The following is a 17,946-nucleotide window of genomic DNA, read 5'->3' on the forward strand; positions in this document are numbered from 1 at the left end:
TGCCGTGCTGAACCGCTCTTTTAATCATTATATAAAGCATCTTGATGTCCTCCTTGCCGAGAAGAAGACAGGTGTTGACTTAGGTGATTCTCGCGAGGACAAAATCTTGATATAACCGAAATGTATTGGATTCCTTGAGGCTTCTTTGGTGGCAACTCACCTGATCATGTGTATGATTTGATTGATCTTCTGTTTGAGGCGCTGCAAAAATGCGTCAGTCTTGGTGTTGGCCTCGAGATGTAGGCCTAGGATGGTGATGCTTGGGCTTAGAGTGATGGTCTGGCCATCAAGCCGTATTTGAATGTTTTCCTTGATGTGCCATTTGGTGCGAGGGCGGACGAGAAGGAGCTGTGATTTTTTTACGTGAACACTGAAGGCCGCGGGCTTTAGCACATTGGCGTACTAGAAGTGGGATGCCATGAGCTGGTGTGAGCTTCGTTTAATTTTTCTAACTACTAGCACATGCACAAGGCGCGTGCAGCGCCGCTAGACGTGTCGTGGGCGGAGCGCACAGCGGTGCGAAAGTTCGCGTGACGCTATCACGAGGCATTTTGCGAGAATGCAGGGGGTAAACCCGTAGATGTGCTTGGTGAGTGCACCACCTGTCTTTCCCGTCTCCGCGTGGGTTCGTAGCTAAATCGGTAGTACAACGGGCTCTCGCTTTCTTACTCTATTAGTTCCAGGTTCGAGTTCTGCCGTTGCCAGTAATTTCTTTTATTTGTTCGCGGGAGTTTTCTGTTGACACCAACGGTCGCGAAAGAATCCTTGCGGGGTAGAGGTAAAAAGCTTTTCTTTAAAAACGTTCACTATCTTCCGTGCCACCTAGCCATGTCCAAGCGTATGCTCAGGGGAAGCAACTCAAACATTACATATTCCACTTTTGGGCACAAATGGGTGGCATGTTGAACCAGATATTCGCGTGACGATCAGCGTGAGCTGAATGAGGGGGCATGCAACACACTGCTGCATCTGCGGCTCTGGACTTTGGGCCACCTTCTGCCCAAGTGTCTTACTACACAAGGGCATTCTCTTTTTATTTCTTTCTAAGCAAAGCCAAAACGTTAGGCCAGGAACGGCAGGAGGGAATAAGCGCTTTGAAAAATTTCAGTGCTGCCCTTACCCTGAAACTGACAAGTACAAAGCAGCCGCAACATTTCATGCTCAGGTCTTAAGCCACACAAGCGTAGATGGTCTCTGAATTTCCCGTTTCGCGGCGATTTAAAACCGTTGAGGCTAGTCTTGCTGTCTTGGCTAACCTTAAGCGTTTGGAAAACCGAAATCGTAAACACAGTAACCCCGCTCCAAAACGCTCCTTCTGCGTCGAAGTAACTCTATAGCGTCGTACATCTTCAGATAAACGTAGGTTGCTGCAACTTTTTTACATTGCATTGCGAGCACTCTATGTACACGCCTCAGCTGACGAAAGTAAGCGTGCAGTTTTTGCCAGCAACGGAAGAACTCGGAGGTATACAGACATGTTAGCGTCAGATGTGCCTAGAACTGGAACTTCTGTGTTTTTCGGGTAACGGACGCCCTGCGAAGTGGAAGAACTGGATTGTCTCCATAAGCATTTTTTGTTCAGGAAATAGGCAATTCGTTTACGTGGTGATGCGAAGCTCAGAGGGTATTCGCCCTATTCACATCACGTGTGGCGCGCTCTCACGCTGAACTTCGTATGGATTTCGCGTGGTCCACATGAGTTTGCTCTGCAACTTCCTAATCAGAACTACAGGAGGAGGAAGAAGATACTTTTAAGTGCGAATGCACTTCTTAAGCGAGCCTGAAGCGTCCGCCGCCGTCCGCATAGCAACAGCTGCGGGTGCGCGGCTCCTCGTCTTCCTTGGCAACGGGGGGAGACGGGCGCGCGCTGCCTGGCCGCTGACATGGCACATACCCACGTGGGGATTGGCCAGGAATCTCCTCGTCTTCCTTGGCAACGGGGGGAGATGGGCGCGCGCTGCCTGGCCGCTGACATGGCACATACCCACGTGGGGGATTGGCCAAGAATCGGGCGTGAGAAGGGCTAATGCACCCGCTTAAAGGAGTACTGACACGAAATTTCAAAGCTGAGATCCGCTCTAGCAATCAAGTACAACGACAACACAAATAGGTGTCTGTGAATAAATGCATCTTTCTTTCTTTGTAGTTGTGTGTGTGTGTGTGATCTCTCTTTCGCGAACATTACCGAACCGCGCAAATTCAACTCGTGCATTCGCACTTTCACATTCTCCCCCTCGGGGAAATGCTGGAGAATTTTTTTTCTATGAGCAAAAAAGGTTGTCGATCTGGGGAGGAGATTTTAGAGTGGCGCCCCTAGCGGCGCCAACGCGAAACTGAATAGAGGGGAAACAAAGCAGACAACACAGGCTTTTTCACATGGCCGAAGACGTACCTTATATTTCTCGAGAACAATATTTACCCATTTATCCAATGCTAGAAAGCACTTTTGAGTGTATGTTGATCTGAAAGAATTACTCAAACTGTACACATTTCCCGAGAATTTTGCACTTGTTTTACAGGGTTTTGTCCGAACTAAAACCCCACTTACCTAACTTTCTGGCGTCCCTCTACGAGAACTGCCACACTCAGTCATTCTTACCATGGCTATGATCCGTACAACTGTTGCACGATAAAAGTAACTAAAAGAAGAAAGAGGAGCGAAGTGTCCAACGTTGTTTAGTTCTCGGCGTTCGAAGGAAATTCCTGTCTGGTAAGAAACTGAATTCGCTTCGTTGTACTGGTACCCCGACAGGTGCAGAATTTCGTCTCCTTCACTGAACATAGTACCTCCCAGTACACGCTGAAGGCGGCAGAGTTATAATACCTTCACAGACTTTCGCACACTATACACGTGCAAATACGGCGACACTGACCTGTTTATATACGCATGAAAGAAGTTCGCTAATCGCGCGCGGATATAAGAGCCACCGAACTGCCCAAACGGCTGCCCGCGCTTTCTTCGCATGCTGTCGTTCAGGAGAGGGGAACAAAAAGAGCAGTGACCTCCCGCATTTTGGTGTGTTTGTATTGATTCCGACCACCCAATACCAGCAGAGTGCTGGGTGAAAGAATAGAGGGAGGTGGTGGAGGCGGCGGCCAGATTCCCCCTCCGTATCGTTCCCTGCCTCAACGTCAACTTGTCGTTCATTTTAGGCATTTGCAGACAGCCACGGGTGGCGTGATTGTTTAGACCCATGAGTATTGGTGTGCCGGCGGCAGCGTCTGTTTCAAGCGTAGTGGTTTTCTCGACGTTCTAAGGCTGCGCGGAAAATGTTCGTTTATCGCTCGTTGATCTAGCTCGTCTGTGTCGGTGTGCAGTGTGTCCCATAGAGTTATGAAACTCTACGCTGTGTACATGTCGTGGTTTTCCTTCAATTATCTGTGCTCGGTCCATCACTGTCTGCGTGTCCGCTCGCCCGTCTTATATGCGCTGCCGGCTCTCTGTGCGACGACCATTGGATACCAACTCTCACAACAGAGTGTGTGGTACGTGTAGCGCTGCCTATAGACCTTATGCAAAAACTGGCGCCCTCTTGCGGGAACCGCGTGCGCTTCCGCCATGTTGGGGGATTCCCGGATCTCCGGATACCGCTGTACACATGACAGCCCGGAGTTAGCGACGCGCACATCGGCATTTATCGTTGTCCAAGATGCCCAAATACTGCCGTGTAACTTGCTGTGCACAAAGATGATACGAGGACGACCACAGAAATAACGTACACATCTCTTTTTTTATTTCTCAACGGAACCATGACTCGAGGGCAGCGTGAAGTCGCTTGCGGGTGTCGACTTCCCTTCGCGCAGTAATATTATAGCTAGATCGCACGCATAGTCATGAAACGAATAATATGTGCATGACTAAAAAGGTCCCAAAGTGACCTATTTTCTAGCCCTGTATTTGCCGCGGAGCACTCCTCCCTGATGGTAGTTAAGGCGCACTGCATCGGTCGGCTCGTACTTTATCGTGCGGGTAGAGGCTTGAGCCTGCCGTTCGTGCTTTGCGCCCCCGCGTTTTTTTTTATTTTGGACGTTCGGTAGGCTTTTATAGAAGTACTACGCAATCTTTCGCTTGCCAAACGTTCCAGGAAATAAGGGATTCGCGAGAGTTGCAACTTTCACGTAGCGGCTCGAGTAGTGCAAGTAACGTACGTAGTAATTCTGTGTATCGGTCATTTACCACTTGTCGCCTGCTGTTCGACCGTAACCTATTTTCCCAAGATCAAATTTTTCGAGCGGAATTTTTTAAGCGGTAGTGTGCGCCCAGCTTTGTTGTCCACGGCGCGACCAAAGGACGCTCAGCGGTGGCCGCGAGGCACGCGTTCACGAGCGCTCAGCATTTTCTCGCTCTTTAAGGTTCTCGCGTTTTTTTTTTTTTTTTTTTTGCCAAATCCTTCGCGTCTGCTGGGGACGCTCGGCGGTCGCCGCGAGGCACGCGCTCACCAGCGCTCGGCAATTTATTAATAATTTATTATTCATTGGCAATTTATTGATAATTTATTGGAAATGTTTAACGTTTACACGCCACAGACGTTATGCGCTACACATTACGTCCAGTTACAACAGCTCCGCTGTTAAAAAATGTCAGGTATGCAATTTATTTTAAGTGTTTTTGTTTCTTTTGCAGGTTTCCTCTGCGTCCTAGAGGATCCTGAGTGTATAGCATCATCGTGTGTGTCCCCTCCCTCATTTCAACCTCAGGACAGCCCGCAAGTTTCGGAGCATTTCAGAAATTATATATTACCTCCTGAGAAACCCGAAGGACGCGAACCAACACGGGTGTACTTTCAATGTTTGCGTTCTCAAAGTAAAAAAAAAAAAAAGGGAAGAAGAAACGCGACAGCTTCCAACAGCTTCCCTGCCGGTGCCTCCCCGACTTCTTTTTCGATGCATAATGTGTATTTACGAAGTCGCCCACAAATCACTCGTCGCTCATTTTGCTGTGCTTAAATCGGAATATAAAAGGATCGCTAAGTCGAGAAAGCCCCTCACACGCTCCGTACCAAGCGATCCCGCGACCGCCGGCCCCCAACATGGAGTCGCGTACTCGTTTCGTTTTTCTTCCGGTAGATGGCGGCACTTTTGCATAGGGTCTATTATTACGGGTCGCCCGCGCTAGGAGCGTGTTTAGCGTTGCTACCTGTAAGTACCGCTATCCTGACTGTTGCGCAACAGGTGCAAAATTAAAAAGAAATCGTTCTGTGTTATTGTGCTATGCTCTTTTTAAATGCAGAGCATTTCAGTAACTCACGATGTCACCCGCGTTGACGTCCGTAGGCGTCCGTAGTCGTAGCCCGCACCCCTCCCCCTACACTATATAAAAAAAAAAAAACACTATCCGGCGCCTGGTTTCGATCCCTCGACCCTGCGGGCGGAACGCAATGTACATGGTGCTCTACCCACTGCGCCACAAAGCCGACACAGAGAGGGAGGTATACGAACGCGCCTTATATCCTTGACTCAGTCAAATTACTGCTGACGAGCTCTCTCGTCAGCAGTTGCCACAAGTGCAACAACATTAACGTAACGCAGACTACTTAACGTCGTGCGCCCCCGGAAATGCTCTGCATTTGATCGTGCCCCTCGCGAGGGGGATGTTTCACTGCGTCGCCATGCGAACAGTTTGCCATTATAGTTTCCGCCCGCTCCGGTCGGTATCGCCACGGTTCAAACCACGGCAGAGGAGCTGCGCGGGCGTTCGTTGATCGGTGTGCGTTCCGGCGTGGTGGTTTGATGTTTCGCTTACTTTCGTAAGAACCAACCCAACGAGCGTTCCTAACTAAATGAAGGCGGGTGCTGCCTTTACTTCTTTGTTGTTTTTCGTTCACGGAGCCGCATGCTGGCATTTCTTTATCAGCGCTTTCATTCTGGAAACATCAGCTTGTTTGTTTTAACGGTGGCCTGCGGCGTGAGCGTTGCAGGTGACCGGCCCTGATGTTACTTGTGCGAGTTTTTAATAAAATGAACGTGTTTTTAGATCACTCTCGCGAGCGTTGTTTTGAAGTGAAGGTTGCTAGAAAAACAAAATATTGTCAGAGCAGCTTTTAGCATGTTCAAGTTTCATTTCGGCGTAGCGTGGACTATGGGGTATCAATCGTCTTCGCAAGCGGGGCCTTATAAATTGCCGCGCTGACTGGCGACTCAATTCGTAGGTATGGAACTTACTAAGTACACACAGCGTTCATCAAAAGTGACCTAGAGCCAAACTTCTTTTGTGCCCGGTAAGTCGCAACGTTCAATGGGAATTCTCGAAAAACTTGCAACTTTCAGCGGCTTGTCGTGTTCACCACGGGTAAATTGTCCGAAGGAACAGCTGTTCTTTTAAAAAGTCACTGTCTTTTCACCACCGCGAATGATTGTAAAGCCGTTTGGGTCGGCTTTCCGTGTCTGGGGCGATTTCTGCGGTGTTATTATCGTTTACGTCTGAGATGCGCCTGGAACACCCTGCGACAGACCGAGTCCAACGTTCCTTCAAAATTTCCGCTTTGATATCCAGAACTTCCGTTGGGTTCCTAGCTGCGGAAAGCAATGCAGGCTGATGCCTGATGTGTATTTCGTAGATTTCCACTGCCCCATTGCGCATAATTTCCGCGTACATTAAAGGAATCTCGTTTGACCTTCTAGTGTCCTATAGAAACCCATGCATTTTTGTCGTTTGTTTCCCCTCTAATGAAATTTGACCATGGCGCCACCTAACTTAAGCGGCGCCACCTATAGGATGATCTCCTGGCCATATTCTGCCTACAGGACTTCGTTCATAAGCAGGCACCTAGACCGCCAATATGGAATGGTTTGCAGCTGCGGTCAAATGAACGCTAAATAGAAAAGACACCTCACGCGGGGTGCGGTGTTCTGTGATTCGCGCCTGCAGCCTCTTTTTTTTAAGTAGTGCCTACTACAGCAAGTGTGTTTAAACGGATCCTGCAACAATTTCTTCAACTTTTAAAAATCTTCAACCCTTTCAGAACATTATCAGCAACCACATCCAGTGCCTAGGAAATATTACAATGTAGTTCAGCCAAACATTACTGCTCTATGCCCAGCAGAAACATTGGAAACCTACTAAAAAGATTTTCCCTCTTTCCCGAGTTGTAGCGTTTCCTGGGCGCTAGAATGACGTCCTTACAGATGTATTGGCTGCTGGCCACTTCTTTTCATGGGCCGCAATAAATGGTCTCGATAAACTTTTCAAAAAAGTGGTAGCATTAAACTTGGGCAGGCAGTGTTAGTGTTAATATGCAACGTTGGCAGTGTTAAACATTGGCAGATACGAATTGAGCACGAGACTCATCGATTACGGATACAGTCAAACCTGGTTATAGCGAACTCTAATATGCGCCACGATTATTTCGATATATCCAATAGTTCGATATAGCCGAATCCGTCTATAACGAATTTTTTTGTTACGAGTTCGCAATATACGGACCCCCGCTGCCAATCCCACACACAGAAACGAACAGATAAAGTATGCTATTACCTTACACAGAACTATGCATTTTTTGCATGCAATACAGCTATTTTCCACCTTAAGTGCTTACTTCCCTAAAGAGCGCTAATTTTAGTTTTCACCTACATTTTGACGGAGACATCGTTAGCACCACTTCAAGTCCATATCCTTCAATATCGAAGCAATATTGGGTGAGTGGATTTACTCCGTCGTAAATCCCGTGCGTCGGTAACAGTTACGGAATTTGTCGGGCGTCACGTCGCTCCATGCGAGTCTCCACATCTCAGTTATCGCTCCGAGACCCCATGCATTTCGGTGGCAATTGTAGGCGCACCGAGTTCGATATATCCGGTTTGAACATCGTTATAAGGAATATGTTTAGCATGCATCTTCGTAACGGATTTGATTTTGTTCGATATGTAGCATAATTCGCTCTGTCCGGGATCGTCCTATTCGGGTTTGACTGTTTTATTCGCACAATCCGCTGCATTACTGACAGGACTGCCTTCTTGGCCTGAGCCTGGCCGGCTACTGGGGACTGTGTTTCGGGAGATTAGTGTTAAGCGAGTACGACGGCTATGGCTGAGAGCTTCACAGCGGTGGAAAAATACTGTTTTAGGAACAGTTATTTTCAGTACCAGGTACCCTTCCTAGTATAGTTTCTTCTATCTCGTGAGCCTCGGATCTGAATCGGATCTTGCACCATTACCAGCGTAGGGAAGGTGTATTGATCCAAGGGGCCTTTTTATTAACTACTACTCAATAAGGAAGAATCCGCATTTTCCCTTCGAAACAGATACGTTGCTGCCGTCTTGTAAACTAAATTGTTCAAGTCTGCTTTCGCAACATTACAATTGTTGAAGCCAACTTCCACCGTCCCACCTGCCGGTTACTAGCAGACGAGAGAGTATAGATCCTGAGAACGGAGTAAACAGCTTTTGCAATGTTAAGCCATGATGAAACAAAAAAAAAAAAAGAATCGTGATGCATTCTGCTCTGGTTTAACCTAGATACCGGAAAAACGTGTTGCTGCCATCACAAAGTTTACGTCGTACCCCTACACCTTTTTCTACAATGCTCTGTCATCTCACTCTTTTTCGGGTTTTGGGAAATAGAGCTCAAATGTTAAGAGAACGGCTTTCCTCATGTGATAATGAGCTATGACACTAAAACTCGTGAAGGATTACCCAACAGTTGGTTTTTACATTGCAAAAAAATAACCAAGGAAAGTTTTCTATTAACTTATTTTCAAATACAGCGGCTCTTGCGGAAAAGTTCCACTAACTTGTAGCTATGTCGGAAAAGGAGTGGACTTATGGCACAGGTGAATTGTTTCTTTTAAGATTCAAAAACTGAGACACCTAGCAAGACATGGGACAGAGGCACAGTATCCCAGCCCATTAGTAATTAAATGACCTCTTTTTCTAAGTTTTTTTTTGTGTTAGAACGAAACAATGTGGACCATACCAGTTCTCGAGTTGACATTTTACCGTTAAACCCCAACTCAGACAATCTGGTGCACTGATTTGGAAAAGCGTAGCTTGCTTCAAGGTAAATTTCAAACAATGAAAGAAATCACGGTAGCAGTAACTCATTATTCCTTAATAAACGTGGGCACTGGCAATAACAGAGCAGTCAACGAAATAGTGAAAAGGCGCAGGCTACATACTTCACACGCGGCACTACGCGGGTCCCCGCAACTGATATCTTGCCGAAACAGAGGCAGACGCTAAATCTGCAGATAAGCTTGCATTACAGGAGTAAGTGAAGTGATATGGACGGCGCTCACAGGGGCGCTTGTGCTCGAGGGTCTTGATCTCGCCCATGGCCGGATCTCTCCACTGCTTGCTGCAGCCACCGAACAGGGGCAGATTGGCCCAGTGGCAGAAAGGCAGCTCCTCGCTCTCCGAATCGGTGCGCGCCCCTACAGAGTCGCCCAAGGCCGCCACGGGCTCCAACTGGTTGTCGTCACTGGCCGTCAAGTCGTCGACACCTGCATGTGATTCCCGCATTAGAAGAGATATGGATCCGCATATACACACCACAAAGCCCCCTTCCTCGACGAACGCGTGACCCGCTCACCCAGAGGTGTGGTAGCACAGTGAAAACATGAGGGGAAAATGTTGTAAGGAGATGAGTTCGTAGGCCCTCAATGTTGTGCATACGGCAATGTTTGGCTGACCCGTATTGCTCAAAAAGTACTGTCAATCAAAAAAATCGCGCCAATCCACCCCGTGAATGTGGTTGGAAAGCAAAGCTGTAAACGGCACCAATAACGATTACTCATGCGACGTCACTTAAAATCAATCACATCGCTCTACAAATAGTAAACCCAGAGAGAAGTGAAATGCACTTAACCACACCATTTGTAACTTCAAAGAGATATTCTTGGTAAGGTTAAATCAATGCATGATGCATGAACGGTATTTGGTTGAGTTGTATTGGTGTAGAAAGAGTGGAAACTTTTTATAAAATAAAAGTAAGCGCCAACCCGGTGTTAGACGATCTGACTTCTCCGTCTCTGCGCCGCGGACGGAGGCGACGAGACTTGCGGCTGAGAAGGAGGAGGAAGAAATACTTCTGTTTAGATTTCTGAACGGCCCAGAGTGCAGCCTTGGGGAGTGATTCCTTCTTCTGTGAAGCCCATATGCAGTCCGCGCGGCCTGTGTTCTGTCCACCCGCTGAAGCTGGGTAGGTAGAGAGGGCCTGGACAGCAGCATCTCCCATTGCTCTTGTTGGGTAGTTGACGGAAAGAGAGGAGGGTGCTCAGGGCTAAAGTCGCACACCCCGATTACGGGGCGGAGTATTCCTACTTCTGAGAAAAGTTTACATTCAGCGTCGTAGCGATTCGGATGCATTACGTGTAGACGCGTAGGCTGTGGGAAGGAGCCCGGATTGTATGAGCCGTAGGGTTCTCTGGAAAGGTCAGGGTAAGGCGAAGGTACGGTCTGTCTCAGAAGGCGATAATGCTGGATTATCTCCCTGGACGTGACCAGCGGGTGACTGTCCTCGTGCAGCTCCATAGCACGGGAGGTAAAAGCGCAGGCTAGTTGGGTGGGCGTATTTGTTGCCCTCCATTGATGCCTGAGGCGGTGTCCAGATGAGCTGAATGGAACCGTTTGGGGAGTGGTTTTTTAGCACGCAAAGTGCAGGTCAGGACACCCAACCCGACTGGTAATTCCAGTAGGCTTACTGGGAATCGGTGACTACCCTCCGAACCCCTGGTTGAGTGAGAGCCAAGGTGATGGCTGCCTCTTCTGCTTCCGTCATTTGTTGGGTCCTAAGCGAGGTAAACACAAGGATGTTGGTTCTGGAGGTATCGACGATGATGGCGTGTTGCTGCCCTCGATGTTAGTTGAAGTCTGTGTAGATAACTGCATGAGCCTCACCGAGGGTGGTGTTTAGCGCTTGAGACCGTGCTTTTCATTGACGCTCGTCGTGTGAGGGGTTCATATTCTAAGCAAAGGGAGCATCTTTAGTTTTAGTCGCCAAGAGTCTGGCAGTACGTCAAGCGGAGTGACATTCTGGGCTGCCCAGCCAATCTGGCGAAGCATGCGGTTACCCACCGCAGTTCTGAGTCGGACCTTCTGGTTAGAAAGATAGCCTTCTATCAGCTCTTCCACCGTGTTGTGGAGCCCGTGCTAAGCAGCCTCAGTGTGGACGCACTCATGAGAAGACCAATGGCCTCCTCAACCGCCTTTCTAATCATTGTATAAAGCATCTCAATGTCTTCCTCGTCGAGAAGAAGATCGGGGTTTGTCGTAAGTAACTCTCAAGAGGAGAAAAGCTTCAATTAATCGAAAGGTACCGGATTCTGTTAGGCCTCGCTTCTTGGTGGCAACTCGCCTGATCATGTGTGTGATTAGATTAATGCTGTTTTTGAGGCGCTGCAAGGAGACGTCACTCTTGGTGTTGGCCTGGAAATGTAGGCCCAGGATCTTGATGCTGGGGTTTGGAGTGATGGCCTGGTCATCAAGGAGAATTTGAATGTATTCCTTGATTTGGCATGAGGGCGGACGACAAGGAGCTGTGATTTTTTACGTGAACACTGGAGGCCACAGGCTTTAGCACATTGGCGTACTAAAAGTGAGGTTCCTTGGATTGGTGTGAGCTTCCTTTAATTTTTGTAACTCTTAGCACATGAGCAAAGTGCGCACATGGCCGCTAGACGGGCGTGAGTGGTCGTGTGACGCTTTCACGTGGCATTCAACGAGAAGGCAGGGGGTAAACCCGTAGATGTGCTTGGTGAGTACACCATTAGTCTTCCCGTGCTCGCGTGGGCTCGTAGCTGAATCGGTAAGACAACGGGCTCTCGCTTTGTTAGGCTGTTAGTTCCAAGTTCGATTCCCGGCGGTGCCAGTAAATTCTTTTATTTGTTCGCTGGAGTTTTCTGGTGACACCAACGGTCGCGAAAGAACCCTTGGGGGGTAGAGGTAGAAAGCTTTGCTTTAAAAAATTGGTGGCCGTTTTGTGTGCCAACCACGGAGTAGAGTTTGAAAGCAGAATACATAACCAAATTGTCCTTTTAGTTTTAGAGGTTCACATTGACGTTTCACGTGCCAAAGCTAAACTAGTGCCATGAGAGGCACCGTATGAGCAAACGAGCGATCATTGTAGACGAACAATTTTTTTTCGCTTCAACATTTCTTTCGGCGTGATGAGCAGAGTATGAGGGGATGTCTTTTACTTCGCGGTGCAATTGTACATGAATGCATGGCCTTAAATAACAGCTGAGCCCCTTTTCTATACCCTTTCAACACCCTACCAAAAACAAGGGTGTAGAAGTTGATCAACACCCGTTTTTCCCCCAAAGAGGAAGTGGAGCTATTGATAAAGAGTATTGAGATTCAAGAAAGAAACTGAAATGGACTCCAACATGCTTTTGTCTCTCTTACTTAAGCCTTTTTGGCCAAAAGGGTGTAAAGAAGTTTATAGTGATAGGCGAGTATTCCTTAGCGGATATATGCTGTTTTGTGTGGATGTAGCACGCATACAACATGCAGACGACGAGTACAAATTTCTGGTGACCACCCCTCCAAGGTCTTGCACGCCACGCAATTGAGTGAATAAATTGGTTGATTCGGGTATGGTGGCGCATAAAACAAGCTTATGACGCATTCAGTTCAACACCGCACTAGGCGTGTACGTGTTACTGAGTGGGTAGGTATGACTTTGCTAGAAAGCTGTCGGGTATGCACCGGCCAAGATTTGACATCTGGAGTTCAGGCCTACGACATCAATAGTGACCCACACGTTGACGTACAATGAGCACTTTTTTCCACTAGTTTCCGGTTCACGACGTTAAATCTGACTGGTTGACGTTTTGCCCATCTTCCTTGGTTCTGGCTTGATGTTTAGTAATCTTGAAGTTTAGCATTACGGGTGACAAGCAAAGTCAAACTCAATGTTCATTAGCACGACATCATGCCCAAATTTGTGCTCACTGTACGTGGAGCTGCTGGTAACGGCTGACGGCGTTCACCTCTAACGTGACCGTTATAGGTCTAACATCCGGCCATCCCATGCCGCGTCACTGTCTCCATCTTCTGTGCATCAAAAATGGGGCAAGTGAAATCGGCTCCAGGAAAGCGGCGTTACAAAACATTTTTAACGAATTTCTAGGTGAATGCTGCGAGGTAAAGTAATTGTGGTTCCGCAAGAAATGATTATAATAGATAAAGTTACAACACTGTATACAGTGGCGCGTTTATATGGGTTTGTAACCAGTAGTGTATTACCGCTCGTTTGCAATCCCGCGAAAACCTCTAAAATAATAACCTTATTTCCGTAAGCTAAAAAACCCACCACTGAAAAGCACTGCTGGCATACAGAGTGGCAGTGAGTATTTCGAGTAACGGTCCAGCCACATGGACGGATACACGACATACTCGCACATCGACGTGGTTCGGCGTAAAATGGGCGTACTCCGCCGTGCGCCGAATGCATTTCTACGCGCTTCTTACGCCTAAGTTTGTGCAAACCGGATATCCGAGCACTGATCTTGCGCGCACCGCGCTAGAAAGTCCCCCTTGAGTGTTTGAAGTGGACGGCTGGTTGACCGGCGGAGTCGGTAGCAGAACTGGGTGCAATGTATTCCTTGCCCATGTATGCCCAGGTTGAAAGCGGTTAGTCGTTTAGAAATATCAATCCTGCTGTCATCGTTGTTTCTTCGGATGCAATTCGGTGATAAGAATTGGTGAAGGCAGGCTTATGTAAGCCGGTACATTGGCGTTATGTCAAGGTCGCTATGTGGCCGTCGTTGTTACCGCGGCCAGAATGGGGTTACTTGCAATGGGGGATGCGCCGGTACGCTGATATTGCGCCCTTGTGGTTGGGAATTTAGTTTCTTAGCACTGGTGTGAGATGATGCCACGACATCCCATGTCACCCCAGCGGAATGTTAGTGTTCGACGGGCCTCCGCCCCCGTACCTGAGCAGTTGTTGTTTATTTCTAACTGTGAAGTAATTAAACACCTATGATTACATGATTTACCAGCGGGAAATGAAATACCGTGTCATTTATGGCACACTTTTTCTGAAAGTACGACGCGAGTGCGACGGGAAATAATGGCGTCTCATTTCTCAGGACCAATGCATGTCCCTACAGAGCAAGACGGTGGACACACTAAGAAGGATCATGAACGCGCAACGTTTTCTGAAAGCCGTACAAAGACGATTCGAATGGGCCCCGTCACATGACAGAAAAGAACTTGTGTACGATGAGCGGTAAGGCCGAGAAGTGAAACGGTGTGGTAACTACTTGTGACAACAAAGCACGAATAGCCGAGTGGCCCAGCCTGAAACGATGTTACCTAGGGGGGCATACCTTCCGCAACCTAGAACAACGTAAAATATGGGCGGCAGCGGGGCCTTTTAGAACGAATCGGAGAGAGGGTCGGTAGGGGTAGCATTAAACCAACTTACCGCGTGCTTCCTGCGATGGACTGTTTCCCATTGCGTAGCTGCGTTGCACCTGAGCCCGGTTGATGCGCTGCGGACAAAAGATGGGCTTCAACTTTCACAGGAGGCCCTCGAAGGAGTCAAAATGCCAACGCGGAGGGTTTCTCTCGAGCGCAAAATTCACGAGGAGAGCGCGCCACTCTCCTGATGATGATACTTATAATAATTCCTCCAGTGAAAAAGATAAGTACCAGCATGGGCTATGTGCGCAGAACAAAGCAACCTACTCTGACCTAGGGGAAGATCGTGAGCATAACATAGCTTAGAGAGAAAATTATCGGAAATATATACCGAATGCAATTGTCAGATCGTGCGTAAGCATTATTTCAGAGGTTCGTTCTCGCGCATTTCGCTATGTGTGTTTGCCTCGGAGAACCTAGACCTTAGGGCATTTTACTAAAGGATCTTTTCATAAAAAACTTTGTGATTACAGAAGGAACTACGGTTTTTTAAGGAATAGCGCATTATGCATATGTATATTATTCCCACGGGCAGCATCGTGTCACGCGTTACAAACAGGGCCAGATTTGGACACGTAAGAAAATTTCCGCATTAAAGAAGGAAAGAAGGGGCTAATGTTTTTATGAGAATAGTGATTAGCATTCAAAACGATCTCACACTGGAACAAATCTCAAATATGTCGCAAATCTTCCTGTTGGCCATACCAAGGTACTGATGCTGTAAAGAAACATTCTGTTTCTCTCTAAGTACAAGCCAGAGCTTCCTGCGCGCTCCCGGCGCCATCTTATGGTTGGCTTAGGACACTCGTTCTTTTGATGAATGGCTAAAAGAACTCATTTGTTCGCCATCGATAGCCTAGGTGCAGTATGATGGGTTTTGTAGCGAAAGGCTTGGTTTGAGTCCCGGCAGTGCTGTTAACCGTATGCTGTTGAGGAAATCATACTGTTTCATGTAGGCAGTTCAAAATACCAAGAAACTGCCGAGCGCGCGCACGTGAGCGCGGGCCTCGCTGTGAGCGCCCGGCATATAACCAAACCAAGAAAATATCTACGCTCGTGCGTGCACCTCGCGATGACCGCCCAGCATCCCTTGTGCACGTCTGTCAAGGAAACCGTACCCACCTGTGGAGATGGCACAAGATTGACCCGAAAAAAAAACTGCAGCGTTCGCCGTACTCGTGGCACCAATTGCTCGGAAGGAGAAATACACGTCATAGCGTCCGCCCCTCGAAGGCGACGTCCAATGATTAAGTATCGCTTTCACAAAAATGAAGGAAGCTCACAATTTTAGCCACAGTCATGGAGTAAAAGTAATTGTGGCACCGAAGAAGAAGCAGATCGGCTGCAATCCAGGTCTTAAACCATAAAGTTTCTTAGTAAGTATGCTAGAAAGGAAACTGCGCCTCGTGAGCCATGTCGTCGTTGGGGTTCATGGGAAGACCCCGCTTTTTGTATTGGGCCTAGCATGACTATTGGATTCTTAAGCAGTTTTGGGGATTTGTTTTCTTCACTATGCATTAACACGTTTACGATCTACAAGGAAGCCGAAATCCTCCCGTTTCTGTGGTAGCCGGCTTCAGTGAAACAGCAGGCAATTCGTGATCGCACCTGACGTTGTTCATGCCGCAACCGAAGGACGTATGAATGAGCGGGTCATGTGCCAGCCAGCCAGCCAGCCAGCCAGCCAGCCGGCCGGCCGGCCGGTCGGTCGGTCGGTCGGTCAGTAAATGAGACATTTATATGTTTTTATTTGCGGTAATATGCCCATCGGCATACAAATAACATATTTACAGGTACAGATCGGCACCCGTCTGGAGGAGGAAGGTAAGAGGGGAACGGTGGTAGGGGGCGCAGAGCGACCGCTGAAGGTCTCGGGGTTTTTCAGCCTGGAGGCATGTGCCTCCAAGCTGTCGACTCTCGCTGAGTCTAGTGAAGGACGCGCCCATAATAGATGACTGGAATCATCTTGTTCAGTAGGAGCTGTGCAGAAGGGGCACGTGTCATCAAACGTTGCCGTATGGCTGCATTTAGGTGGATGTCAAACTTTCCTTCACAGAAACTTACTCCACCTTGGGGATTTCCCCTAAATCTGGTCGATTAACCCTGTCCTTCACTTCGAGTTGTTGATCAATTCGCTTTCGCGCTACTAACGACTAGCCTCCTGGTTAGCTCAGTTGGTAGAGCGACTGCTCCGGTTAAGCAGTGGTCCCGGGTTCAAATCCTGGACCAGGACGAATTTTTCTTCAACTGCGAAGTTTCTGAGAAAGCTGTATAGCTTTCCTTTGTAGCCTTATGGCTGCATTTAGGTGGATGTCAAACTTTCCTTCACACAAACGTTGCATGATAGCGTGGTGGCCACGGCCGGGTCCCTGCAACTGAAAAAGCGACTCCAACGCGAAGTCTGCGCAGAAAAACTTCTTCCCATTGAGCAACTCTCCTGGGGAGGTTCGTTCCACACGGTGGGATGAGGGCACATACCGAGCGGTACAAATATTCTTTCCCTTGGGGAAAGTATTCTAGAGGACCGCTGGTCAGCATTTGCAGCGGCCTAGGAATATACGTATTGTGACTAGCTCTTTCCGCTGCAATGTGAGCGGGAAGCGTAATCCGCCGAACCCACAACAGCCGGAGAGAGCAGGAATACGTGCGTGTAGGGATCGGATGTCCCTTGACAGTGCAATTGCTGTATACTAGGCGTAAAACGCGGATCGCCACCAAGGAGTCGGTATAATGATGCAGATTAGGACCCACTCGGGCGCGAAGTGATAAGTACAATGGGTTCCTACTGGAGCCGTGCGGTTGCAGAAATTCCCAACAGCTGGCGACCGCTGTGCTAAGCCGGAAAATTTCACTGAATTCCACTCCGACAGGAGTGTAAAAAATCACGCTTGCCTGCTTATACGCTTCATAGGACAAAATCCTCAAATTTTTTTTGGACAACTGGGGGGCAGACAAAAAAAACGGGATATATCAACCGGCTCATTCCCTTGGGAAGTCTCTAAAAACTGGTAGTTAACCAATATTTTGACTCTCTCAGTTACGTGGCAGTTATTTGAAAATCTTGTAACACGTTTTTTACACAGTTGTATTCATTACTTATATGAACATAAACTTGTTGGGTATTTCAACGGGCTTGCGAAAAAAAATATGGAACAATGTTTCAGGGCTTCTCACACTTTCAGAGGTGTATATTTAAAAAATTGCAATAATGAGCTATGTGCTTCTTGACGTTCACATGACACGTTAAGCATTTTCGGCCCATGATAGGTGTAATTTAAAAAATCCCGGTCCATTTCCTATAAAGTGAAACCTGGGGAGGAGCAAAAGCATGCAGTGTATAAGTGTATTCGTGGCGCCTTGGCGTTGTTGCCCACTGAAATGAAACCATTGGGGGTAGGGATATACAGCTTTGCTGTAAACGTCTGGTGTCTTTGAAGCACGAAGCTTTCTAGGGCGAGGCGTGGAAAAACGGGTGTCCAGGTGGGTTATTTTAGTACGCATTTCTGCGCACGAAGATGAAACGTTTAGCGCGAAGTGTTGAAAAAGGAGGGTCCCGGCAATTTAGTACCGTAACTACACGCG

General features: G+C 47.9%; 1 protein-coding gene across 1 annotated transcript in view; it reads right to left on the reverse strand.

Moving 5' to 3' along the window:
- The window catches only part of LOC144172652 (E3 SUMO-protein ligase RanBP2-like), a 104,569-nt gene that overhangs the window by 6,004 nt on the left and 80,619 nt on the right, over window positions 1-17,946 (reverse strand). Inside the window, exons 2-3 of the mRNA XM_077701291.1 lie at window positions 14,369-14,435; window positions 9,234-9,437 (exon numbers count right to left, since the gene is read on the reverse strand). Of these exons, the coding sequence (XP_077557417.1) occupies window positions 9,234-9,437; window positions 14,369-14,399 (235 nt within the window). The 5' untranslated portion in view covers window positions 14,400-14,435. The remainder of the gene's footprint in view (window positions 1-9,233; window positions 9,438-14,368; window positions 14,436-17,946) is intronic.

This window comes from Haemaphysalis longicornis, unplaced genomic scaffold (genome assembly GCF_048455015.1).
Source record: "Haemaphysalis longicornis isolate Haplotype H1 unplaced genomic scaffold, Haemaphysalis longicornis Haplotype H1 scaffold_25, whole genome shotgun sequence".
NCBI classification, from domain to species: Eukaryota; Metazoa; Arthropoda; class Arachnida; order Ixodida; family Ixodidae; genus Haemaphysalis; species Haemaphysalis longicornis.